At 35.2% G+C, this 13,476-nt stretch overlaps 1 protein-coding gene across 7 annotated transcripts in view; it reads left to right on the plus strand.

Moving 5' to 3' along the window:
- The window catches only part of LOC123674247 (collagen alpha-1(XV) chain), a 457,507-nt gene that overhangs the window by 338,387 nt on the left and 105,644 nt on the right, over positions 1 to 13,476 (plus strand). For all 7 annotated transcript variants that reach the window (XM_045609182.1, XM_045609184.1, XM_045609183.1 and 4 more), the window contains one exon: positions 551 to 619. In XM_045609182.1, the coding sequence (XP_045465138.1) occupies positions 551 to 619 (69 nt within the window). The remainder of the gene's footprint in view (positions 1 to 550; positions 620 to 13,476) is intronic.

Below are 13,476 nucleotides of genomic sequence, written 5' to 3' on the forward strand. Positions count from 1 at the left end.
TTACCGGCTCGAGTCTCGAACTCCCGACATTCAGCAGAAGTAGTAAAAGTTAGTGGAAAGCAAATCGGAATGCTGTATTTCATTCAACATTTTCTGACATATAGGTATATGTTGATATGAATTTTTTTCTAACTTAAAACCATAGAAATCTCCTTGTTCCATGCATTCCGAGTAGTAGGTATACCGAAATTTAGTTAAACGGTTTATTTCGATTAGGAAATAGGATGCTAAATCACATGAATTTATATCTGGCAAGGCTCCGAGAAACAGGCTGTAGGATGGTTGAAAATGTTCTGAAATTAGAACAAATTCGATTGAATAGAAAATCAACATAAAAAATACATTCTTCAAATGTATTTATCGAAAAAAATAATTGCTTCTCAATAATTAATTTTTATTCATCTTGTTCAGTGTCTTTTTTTGCTGAGGGAATAAATTTTGGAATATAAAATAATATATAATTCAAGTTGTATCAATTTAATCATTCTTCTGTCTATTTTATTTCCCTTCATTCCTCCGCTTATAATGGTTCGTGTTTGTTTCATTCTAGGGACCACCTGGCGAATCAATCCGAGGACCACCTGGCCCACCTGGACTTCAAGGACCACCAGGACCTGAGGTAAGTTTCTCCATATGATACAATTATAAAAAATTCCATGTTCACAAGAATGTGAGATTATGGAAAACAAGCTAAGTCAAATAATCAGCGCAAATCATTGAAATTTTATTGGAAAAATATATTTCTTGAGTAAAACAAAGCTTAAAATTAGGGATAATATTATGTCAAGATTCACTTACATACAAGCAAATTTAATTCAACAAGCAGAAAAATCTCGTGATGCGACCAACAAATCCTCAAAAAAGTGACATATAGAAAAATTTCCAAGTACTGTGACTAGAAATTCTCTTCTGAGCACTCGTCTCCTATCATTCTGTCACAATTTCTGTATTTTTCGAATTATAAGTCGATAATTTTCGAACTATAAGGTTTGACACTATGATAACAAATTCATACTAAAATTCAATTTTGAGGGTAGCTTCGTATCTCGAATACCCTGGTTTAGTTCGTCAATAGCTAAAATCCGATTAGTTATTCCGTAAATATATCCCTTCGGAAATTTGGGTTTCTGTTAATTTTAAAATTGCCCATTCGATCGAAATGAAAATCTGCAGAAAGTCGAGATAATCTTCTTGAAATTCCTATGATTCTGGAAGCTATTGATATAAAATTTTGCAGGAAGTGTGAAATGATAATTCTACATATACCTACGCACAAGATCTTTATCCGATCGATAGTCACAAAAATATCGGGTGTTTTTTTTCCAATATTCTACTTGAATTTACGATCTAGCTCTAGAAATTTTTCTTATACATCTACACATAAGATTTCAACTCGATTGGATCTATTGTCACTGAAATATTAGGTTTTTCGTGATGTTTTGCTTGCATTTTCATTGATTCTGATGAAGCTACACAGAAATTCGTATAAAGCTCGAACTCGTTCTTTGATGTGCACACCCAAGATAATCTTTAATTTCTTGGAAATCCCTCTCGAATGATTTCTGCTTCTAACAACGCGATCAATACGTATTTCTGCATAAAGCTTGAAATTGTTATTTTTCATCTAAGTGCATACATTGCATACGATAACACTTCAACAGGATAACTCTCGAACGGAAAGTCCTAGAAACTTGAAATATTCTGCTCTAGAAAGCCCTGGTTGAGTAAGTAAATGGGCAAAATCCGAGTAGGCCACTTGGGGTTCCGTGGCCATGTGGCCATCCCAAATTTTCCGACTGCAGACCCGATAGAAATTATTAATCACATCTCAAATACACTGCTCAACATTTGATAGGGATCACTTACTTGTTCTAAATTTATTTCTGAAATATTCGCTCCAAGATTATAAATTTCGTCAGATATCAGAGTATTTTCAGTTGATAATATGGTTCACTTGAGAAAAGAACGAAAAAATGGAAAGTTGGAGAGAAAAAAAGACTTTATTAGGAACACTCAAAATTCTGTGTTTGAATAACATAAAAATTTGATGAAACTACAAGAAGGCTGAAGTTTCGGTTAAGCTAGTACCTAGTTGGTCCCCCACGAGCTCGTCTCAAGCATTCTACCCTACGAGGCATACTTTCGATCAAACGATTTATAAAATTTTGGGCAAATTCGTCCAAATATCCCGTAAAGCGTTAGAAAGGTCCTCCAGGTTATTGATCGGTTGTTCTAAGGTTGACAATTGTCTAGACATCTCAGACCAGACATGTTCGATGCAATTCATGTCTGGAGAGCGAGCTGGCCAGTCCATCCTATCAATAGCATGAGTTTCTAGCGCTTCATTAACCAGACGACTACGGTGTGGACGGGCATTATCGTCAATTAAAATGAAATTCTCGCCCACGGCAGCCGCAAACGGAACAATTATGGGTTCAATAATCATATCGTGATATCTCTGGCTGGTCATGGTGATGTTCTGCAGAACAACCAACTCTGTGCGTTGGTTCAAACAAATGCCTCCCCATACACATATAGAACCTCCACCAAAAGCTGTTGTGGGTACCATAAACTATTCTGCATACCTTCGACCTCTTTCCCCCCAAGCAAGAATACGTCCATCGGAGTTGACCAAACGAAATCTAGACTCATTCGTAAATAAATATCGGCTCCAATCTTCAAGTGTCCAATTGGGGTGCTCCTCAGCCCATTGCCGTCGATGAACCCGGTGTTCCCTATTCAAACGGGGATGTTGTACCCTCCTACGTGCTCTCAAACCACGAACATGTAGTCGTCGTCTTACAGTCTGGTTCGAAATTAGAACTCCTGTTGCAACTCTCAGTGATCTATTGAGCCGCGACGCCGGGTAAGTGGGATTTCTCCTAGCATTGAGGATCAAAAGACGATCTTGGGCAGCTGTTGTACTGCGCTGCCGACCTCCCCCATGAACATAAGCTACTGAGTCGTTTTGGATGAACCTATTCCAAGCCCGACTCACGACACTTTGCGAAACATTCAACCGCTGGGACACTTCTCGCTGGGACAAACCTTCCTGTATCCACCGTATGATTTGGTCCAGTTGCACAGGAGCCAAACGTCTTCTCGGCATGACTGATAAGCTGATATTGTTCTCATTTCTTCAATTATTGTCACTTCATGTGTTTGAACGAGAGAAAAAAACAGATTTAATATCAAATACCACATTGCTTTTCACTCCACCTATAACAGCCTACAGATAATAATCGATTTTGTGAACAAGAGCCGATGAAGTGAGGAAGACTTTGATATAATCAACTCAAAACATCTTACTTTTTCCTTAGAGAACATATAATGTACAGATATTTACGAGATAACTTGAAAACAATACAAATGAAGAAAAGTTCATAAGTGATCCCTAGCAATTGTTGATCAGTGTATACCTTTATACATAGTGCAATGCATGCATGGATGAATGAGCGCTCAAAACTCCTGTTTTCACATTTGTGCTTTCCTCAATCTATTCAAACAAAAAAGCTACTTCAGTTTTTCGTATAGCCGAAAATAATTCGAAATTTATGTATGTTCTCCTGGTCTTTAGATTTATGAAGTGAAGTCTCGATTCCCACCGTATTGAATTCCCTATAACTTTTGATTGAAATTTTTTCTTTTCGGGAATTTTACACCCACTGGATGGTGAATCAATTCAAGGAATATTTTCTGTTAATTGGAATTCTCCTAACTATAGTCAAAAGAGGCGCTTAGGTGTGAACATTAAAGTTCGATAATATCCTATAATTTAATTTCCATCTAGCTAGAGGCTGCTCTCGACTACAATGAATTCCTGCTAGTCTATTTTTGATAAACTTCCCTGAATTACATCGTGATAAAATTTCACGTGTTCCAGCAAAATGACAATACAGTAAACTTTATGGTTTCATTAAGCCGTTCTAATGAATTCTCACAGAGTTATGGAGAATCGAGAATTAATAGGTCCGGTGCAAAATGGCGAATGCGCTCGGCTAGCGTTATCGATCATTTAGTGCAAATTCGGGTCAAGAATTCACAATTTAAATGCAGCTATCATTATGGGGATATTGAATTTTTGATTTTGCATATGATAATGAAATTTTGAGTCGAAAATACATAGCACTCCCATTGGAATTATCTAAAACTTCAGATGTAAAAAGAAGAGTTCCTTTTTTCGAATTTGCCGTTCGATATTTAAAGAAATTTATAGCAGAAATCGAATATTCAGTATGATTGAATCATGTGGTTGCTGTGATATAATTTTAATTGTTTTTTCTTTCCAAACTTGAATGCGTTACATGTATAAGTCACTCTCTCAACGCAATTTTATTTGAAATCATTGTCCGTAATTATTGGATTTTTGGTTGTTATTAATAATAATGAAACCATGAAATAGACTCAAGAAAGATCGCCAATAAATGTTTTGTATTTTATGTTTTGGAATGTGTAGAATTCATGAACTAGATAAAAAGAATCATAAATCTTTTTTTTTGAAAAAATCATGATGTATTTTCTAGAAATTTGGAACAAAAATTAATTGCTCTATGATAACTACAATTCATTAATTCATTAATTCTACTGAATATCAATGCAGCGTGAAAATATCCGGGTATTTGTAAGTGTGCTTTTGGTCAATATGTTTGTTTCATTTCAAGACATCGAGAACATTCGGGAAGATTATTAAAAAAGTTTTATTTATTCGAATGGCACTAAGCATATATCCCTCGTGCTTGCCAAATTTTTGAATATTTTTCCTATTTTGAATTAGTGGCTCAGAGGTAGTCAATCTAAGGTGGTCCAAGATTTCGATTCTGTTAGCCGCTCTTTTCAATGATTCGTCAAGTTGTAGATGAAAAGAAATAATAAACCATAATTCAAAAGCTTCAATGTTTTCGGAAATATTATTTTGTATAATAATGCATACTCTTTTTATATGAACGTCTTCGATAACTTTTTTATCGAAACTTTCAAAAATTCCGTTTTTTTAAATCATCATAATTTGGCTTAACGGAACTGTCCTAAACATTTAAGCAAGTAAAGGGGTCCAATACAAGTTGGTTAACTTGATTTGCATTTTTTTAATTTGGTAAGTGACCTTTAGTTTCTGAAGATGACAACATCTTTGTGGAATCAGGGTTGATGGCAAATAAATATCTCATGGACAATAATGTGATTAATTCAGCTTTTGAGTGGTTCATATCTAATTTAGTCAAGAATTGTTCCGAGACAACCCGGAAATGTTCATTTTGCTCTTCGAAATATCCGTTCGTTAACTGCTTCGGGAAACTTCACAGCGTTAGATGATTGGAACTAGGTCTCTGCAAAATATGTCTAACTACTGGAATATATCAATTTAAAAGAGACACATATCCGTCATAAGATCTTTATCCATAATTCACTTCGAAAAATGCCTCATATAACGTTATCATCTCAGCGCAAGCGCATAAATATCCAATAAGAATATATACATGTAGGATCCAGTTACCTATCAATTGTTTCCCTGTAAATAATTGCGATGGTCAACCGGATGCTTGGAGACCTTTTAGGTTCTTTTAGTGTCGAGGGCATGACAGTTTCAATTGATTTACAGGAAACGAATCGTTATTGTACAGTGCATCCCATTTTGGGTGAGACAGCCAGGTTTCTCGCTTGTTATTTAAGATAGAGCCTCGCGGTTTTCACGTTCCTGTCCTACTTTTTCGTGAAACTCAAGTTGGTCTAATCAGATTCTGCATAACTGTTTCCGTTCAAAAGATACAGGGTGACTTTGGAAATTGATACTTTTCGGACCCCTCCTTTATCTCCGAAATTATTAGAAATAATGCTGAGCTGAAAACTACGTCTGAATCAGAATTCTGCGTAGAATCCAGTGGCGTACTCAATTTTTTTTCGGGGTATGGTTTTGAAGATTCAACACAAACCTATATTTTTTTTAATGGAACACCCTATATATCATTACTTCGTTGAATTCGTTATTTTTTTCCCTTCAAAATGATATATGATACTATGTAGGTAGGATGTTCAGAAATGTTGAAAAAACACTAAAACGTCAAATAATGATGATTTTTTGTAAATGGGCCATGAATTTGCTATGTTTCAATAAGAGGATTTTTACTTTCGATTTTTAAAAGTAGTAGGTCATGGATGACACAAACATCCTTGTTGTTATTATGGCTACTATGCATTTGGGAGCATTGTTTTATCAAGTTGGCATTGGAGGGAAAAAACCAATCTGATCTAGCTGTCATCGCTATAAATTATTGTTATCATGATTGATTCTTCTTTTCTATGAGAAATCCATTGCCCATTAACAAAAAATCATCATTATTTGATGTTTTAGTGTTTTTTTAACATTTCTGAACATCCTACCTATATAGTGTCATATATCATTTTGAAGGGAGAAAAATAACGAATTCAACGAAGTAATGATACACATGGTGTTCCATTTAAAAAACATAAGTTTGTGTTGAATCTTCTAAACCATACCCCGAAAAAAAAAATTGAGTACGCCACTGGATTCAACGCAGAATTCTGATTCAGACGTAGTTTTTACTTCAGCATTATTTCTAATAACTTCGGAGATAAAGAAGGGGTCCGAAAAGTATCAATTTCCAAAATCACCCTGTATCTTTTGAACGGAAACAGTTATGCACAATCTGATTAGACCAACTTGAGTTTCACGAAAAAGTAGGACAGGAACGTGAAAACCGCAAGGCTCTATCGCGAGAAACCTAGCTGTCTCACCCAAAATGGGATGCACTGTACATAATGTAAAAAGGATGTGTTATTCTTCGAGGTGTCGAAGATATGTCAAGAGTTGTAAATCTTGAAGATATTTATTGGGGGTTGATAAGGTTCGAAGACAACAAGGTCGTGCCAGATGGTTACATCTGTTTTCTCAAGTTCTAGTTCTTCTAGAATATTCGATTTCCAGGAATCCGCGAAGATCTTTGGGGGCGGTACGGCGAAAGCTCTTATTGGACGACATGAGGATGGTACTTTCCCCTAAGGGTGTGGCCAAGACAAAAGAAGGGATATTCGAGACAGGGTAGTTCCAATCAGCAGAGAGCACAGTTCAGATTATACCGAAGACGAGTACAGACGGTACAGTTTAACTTGAGTCTAAGACGGGAGACAGAACAAGTTCGGTCGGTCAACTTAAGACGTACGACGTAAAGACGGTTCGCGGACTAGATTAAGAAGAGTCGCGAACAAATCAAAGACGAGACGACCGAAAACTTGAAGTACGACGAAGACGTGATAAACGAAGACGTTTCGAGTAATTAAACTAGAGTTAAAGACGAAATTCAGTACCGTAGTGAGAAACTTGTTAATTAAGACGTAATTAGGATCTTCTCAATACTGAGTTTGTACTGTATGAGTGTGGCTTTGTAAATAGATGTTAATAATTCAAAAGAGTTTAATTATTGCAAATCCAACAAAGTCACGGAGAAAAAGACGAAAGGCCAGGTAATCGAATCATACCTCTAGACTAGACGATCGATTAACCAAGCCTACATACACAATACACACTCAGTTCCTATATCTTACTCAGTATTGGCAACGTCTCGATATCGTAGATATCAAATGCTAGGTACAAAGATGAAATTAATTAATTGAAAGATGATTAAAGATGAACTCAAGAAAGGTGTGGTAATTCGAACGATTCCTTTTCTAATATCGCTTTGAGGGAAGGGGAGTACACATAGGCGTTTTCGAAATGATTCGGTGTAGATCAGACAACCGTTATCATTCTGACACCAGGAACGAATATTTGTAGAAATTGAACATGCCAACTCTTTTTCGTTCTAATTAGACTTTCACTGTTTGTGAAAGAGAAAAAGGAAAAATATTTTCCCTCTCCTTTTGACTACTCAGCATTCTTTATGAATTTCTTCTTCTAGCACATGAGTATCCTGAGATAGTGACATGCCAGCACTGTATATCACCCTTACCAATGTTTCTTATACCTCAAATATTCTCTCACCTACTGTTGATTGATCAGAAATTTGTGGAATTTATTTCGATTATCAGATTTCACCACTCGAATCAAACGAAATTCAAATGAAATCATTGTTTTGATAGGATGGCGTCCACCATATTAATTTACTTAACGAACAAGCAATGAGATAAGTTTTTATTGTGTGAATTCATTTTGTTCCAATCATTTCAATGCAAACATTTTCGTTAACTGAAAGCCGAAAGAATGTTATCCCCTCGCATAATTAATTTAGTTCATATCAATTCAGTTAAACAGTTGCATCACTCAAACACCATATCATATTGAGCACTAATGGAAATCTCTATCATATTTTCGTGAGGTAATTATTGTATTCATTTCATTGAACGAACAATGACCAGAGTTTCCTTATTACGTATTTGTATGATGAAGTGATACAAAGGCAGAGGTACCTATCGATTTGATTGAGTTCGATGCCATTAGATATGAATCTCAATGGAATTATGTGATAACTTCAAAGAATTACTAGGTCATTTCGATATATAGATGATTATTTCGATTATTCCGATCATTAAACCTCGTTGAAAACTCTTTCATTATATGATTATGCCTTTAATTCCGGTCGACAAAACGGACTAATAGGTTTAATTTTTTCATATCAAATCATAACTCAGGCTGACATTAGATATATCAACCTGAATATATGCCTGCATCAAAATAGCCATTCATCATTTAACTACGGTCGATAAGTTTCGGAGCAACATTGCACATTACTTCTACTTGAATGAATTGGTACCGATTCAATCTTTGTTGTACTTCTCTTCCATAGAATGCTTTTAATATCTACATTTTTATAATTTCGTCGAACGGTTTACCAAATAGAAACTTTTCTACTGGGAAAGCTAACAACTTTCAGATGATGAATCTGAATATATGAAATTATAATTCATAACAAGGGATATTTCGATAATTTTCCCTGTTTATTCAATTGAATAGATTTGGACCAAAAGTTGAAAAAATGAGAATGCAATGAAGTGAATCAGAGTTCAGAATATTTGATGAGATTTTTGAAAAACCGATAACTGGATGCTTTTTGACAAACCTGGGCATAAAAAAAAACTGCGTTAAAAATATAAGGTGTTGCATTCAAGAAACGCTAACTTTCTTTTATATCTCTACAACGATAAAATTAATTGCTATGAGTAGGTATCATATAAACTATAAAATTTATATATTATTTATTATTATTTAAAAGTGTAAGGATGAGTAACACTCGAAAGAAACAACAAACAAACGAGTCAACAACAAGAGCCAGCCGGATATTTGTGGTTTCAGAATATGAAAGAATTTTTCCAATATATCGAACAAAAACTAGGATATAGTGAAATATTTTTCAGAAATGTCTTGTTACTCGAGTATGAATCAAGATATATTTGGTCTGCTTTCGGATATCTAAATATTTCGAAAAAAAGGATCGGTGGTGTTTAAATATTTTTTCTTTATGTCAGTTCGCGAGATGCTTTCATTGAGCATCAAAATTTAGGACAATCTTTTATTAATATGTATGTATAATAAAGAATTTTTTTTGTATTTCATTCTACCCCATCAAAAGCAGATCACATTATTTTTGTTGTTTCCTGAATACGCAATATTATGTTCTTTAAATATAAATTCTTTTTCTTGAAAATTATACAATTATACATTACAAACTCAGTATTGAGAATATCTTGATTACGTCTTAATTACAAGTTTCTCACTACGGTACTGAATTTCGTATTTAACTCTAGTTTTAATTACTCGAAACGTCTTCGTTTATCACGTCTTCGTCGTACTTCAAGTTTTCGGTATTCTCGTCTCTAACTCGTTCGCGACTCGTCTTAATCTAGTCCGCCAACCGTCTTTCGTCTTAAGTTTCAACCGACTAGACTTACTCTTACTTCGACTTAGGTTGACCGACCGAACTTTACTCGTCTTCGAGTTAACTTGAACTTCCTGTCTTCGGCTTAATTTGAACTGTCTCGTTTGGAACTACCCTGTCTCAAATATCGACCTCCCTTCTTTCGGCTTGACCACACCCTTAGGGAATGTACCATCCCCTAGTCCAATAAGAGCTTTGCCGTACCGCCCACAAAGATCTTCGCGGATTCCTGGAAATCGAATATTCTCGAAGGACTAGAACCTGATACACAGATGTGACACATCTGGTACGACCGTATTGTCTTCGAACTTTCACAACTCCCCAGTAAATCTCTTCAAGATTTACAACTCTTGACATATCTTCGACACCTCGAAGAGTAGCATATTGTCGGCTAAGAGTGTAAATCTGCTTAGTCCATTTTGAACAATTTCACAGGAGACCAAAAAACCGTACAGTACAGTGTTGTAATAATAATAATAAGAGAGTTTATTCATGAAAATACATTCAAAAAACTCTATTGAATGTATTTTCATGAATAAACTCTCTTATTATTATTATTATAACACTGTACTGTGGTCTCCTGTGAAATTGTTCAAAATGGACTAAGCAGATTTACACTTTTAGCCGACGATATCCTTTTTACATTATATGTACAATAACAATTCGTTCCCTGTGAATTCATTGAAAGTGTTATGCCCTCGACACTTGAAGAAACTAATAGGTCTCCAAGCATCCGGTTGACCATCTCAATTATTTACAGGGAACAATAACTGGATCCTACATATTATATGGTTCAAGTAGGGGTCTTGGCGATGACCTTCATATAAAAAGTCAACGAGTCAACGAATGATATTTCAGGTGTCTAAGCACGGAGGTGGCATGAAAATTCAGTCCGTCTTCATTCCTCACCTGTTCTGAGTGCCACGATCCGCCTCTATATAGTGCTCTTTTCGACAAATGAGCACGCGACAATCAAATGCATAATAGAAATTGTCAAATTCTATTGAAACAAATTCACTTGTAGTTTGCATTCTGGTCTTGAATCGATATCGAACCTCGTATCCCTCGTACATTTTCAATTCGGTTAGTTGAACCTGAAATCTACATCACTAACAGAATTAACATATAAATAGAAAAATGGACCTGGTTTGAAAAATTATATTTTCGTTTCCAATGAGTGGAGTAGGACGGCAAAGCAATTTGCGAGCGTTAGTATTAAATTTCTCCCGGCTCGGATTTCGGTCGACGAATCGAAAAAGAATTAAAGCTTCAATGGAAATGTCCGCATCGGCTCAGCTAAATAATTATGTTCCGCGAAATTCGTATTACCACTTTAATTGCGAAATATCGAAATACACCTCACAACGGGAACAAATGAAATATCAGTCGGCAGTCCACGTTCTGTATCGTTCCATTTGTTCCTGTTTAATTTTCAATGAAAACACGACACTTCGATTCTATTGGAAAAACGACACTGCATCTGAATGGAAAATATCGCTTCTGAAAAGGCTGCCGCTGTTAGTCGAAACCGAAATACCCAGAAAATATAAATGAGATAGGGGAAGGAAGAATTCTAATTTGTCCGTGGCGGATTGTTTCCTTCGTATTTCAGGTTCTTATGGCCCCTCTTGAACGGGAGTGCCAAGTATGGTGAATAATTTCCATTGAAAATATTTTGGGGAGGTTCACTGTTGATGGTTTAACCTTTGTCAAGATAGTCAATGGTTAATATACCAAGCAGTTCCTGAGACACTGATTCCATAACCTTTGCCAGCTGATGTTTCAGATTCTGGTCCCTTTGGACGACTTTCACCGACTTTATTTCACTCAGCTGACGCTCTCTTTGACTCAGAAATGTAGTGTTGAGTCTATGTATTTTTCATTATCACCTTTTGACGCGAATTATCTACTCCGCTTAAACTGCTTCAAAAATCGCCAGCGTCCGAAATAGACAATGCGTTCTTGCTTTTGATCAGCGGTGAGCAAGCGTGGTGTTTGTAAAGAATGCAATAAATTAATATAAATAAACAAAATATTTGAGTGATTATTATGAATACACAAACCTAATTTCAACATGGTCTGTTGTTACGTAAATATTGGTTATTTTGTTTGCTTTCATTTCCTATGTTTATGGATACACGATAAACACGAAAGTTCTATAAAGCTTGAGATTGCTTTTGCACATCTACACGCAAATTCAGCTCATACTGAAAAAAAAGGTATTTTTTTCAAATATTACTTTGTCCGTGGCGGATTGTTTCCTTCGTATTTTTTGGTTCTTATGGCCACTCTTAAACGGGAGTGCCAAGTATGGTAAATAATTTTCATTGAAAATTGAAAGTAACTTTCAATAATTCCGTCTTGTATCATAATTATGGTCCCGAATATCCGAATGGTCCGAGTTGAACTTGATTCTTCTTTGAATTTCAAGGTTCACTTGGAAAATTTACGTTTGAAATTGAAATATTAACAGGTTCTTCATGAGGTGCTGATGCCAGCACATTTGGCAGCCTTTGCCTTGGTTTCTTCTGCTGCTGAATACTGTTGTTCTGTTTGGTTTAATAGTGCTCATGTTCATAAAATTAATGCACAGCTTAATGTTTCTATAAGAATTATTAGTGGAACTAACTACATCTTTAGATTGGTTACCAGTGCAATCTAATATACTTCCGCCTCATATTCGTGGGAAGGTTTCAGTCAAGAAATCTTGGATAAATTTTCATTTCTACCCAAACTTATTTCCAATTGTATCTTATCTCCCAAATACTAGAGTTTCAGATTGAAGTCGAGCAAACCTTAATTCAATCTGATGAACGTGATAATTAAATTTGGCGTTCAGAATGAAGTACTTTTAATGTCTTCAACAAAAGTCTTATCGTTGATCCTTCAGAGAAAGTTCTAGGTTCCAATCTTCCTAGGAAAATTTGGTGTATTTCAAACCGACTTAGGACTCATCATGGTCGTTGTAATAGTAAGCACTTCAAATGGCATTCTATTGATAGCCCACTATGTGAGTGTGGTGTAGAAGAAACCAAGACCACTTGGTGAATACTTGTCCAATTTATAAATTTCATGGTGGTTTCCAAGCTATCCATTCAGTTTCAGATTCTTTTTCAGAATGGATCTTCGAAACAATATAATGGAATCTTGTATTTAGTAATCCTTTCTGGTTCTTTTTTTTTAGAATTTAATTATAAAGTCGTCAACCTTTGATGAAGAGAAAGGATGGAGAACTCAAAAGAACATATATTGAAAATATCTGGGGGAGGATCCAAAATGAACAGTTTTTGTTGTGGGTACTCAGTCATTCAAAATTTTCTATCGATAAAGCTTACCTAAAAATAAAGACAAGAAAAATTTTGAACATGACGAATATAATCAGCTGGTTTGGGATAGGTGTTTTTCAAGAGCTTGAGAACTTTGAATAACAATTCTATTAGGCAGAATTATTGTTGGAATTAATTTTTCATTATTATAATCTGATTTCATGACATTTATACTTAAATTTATTATATATGGACAGTGTAAAAGTATGATGAGAAGATCAATGTTTCTGAAGAAGCCTGTGATTCAAAACAATATAATAAAGTTG

This window comes from Harmonia axyridis, chromosome 2, assembly GCF_914767665.1.
Source record: "Harmonia axyridis chromosome 2, icHarAxyr1.1, whole genome shotgun sequence".
NCBI classification, from domain to species: domain Eukaryota; kingdom Metazoa; phylum Arthropoda; class Insecta; order Coleoptera; family Coccinellidae; genus Harmonia; species Harmonia axyridis.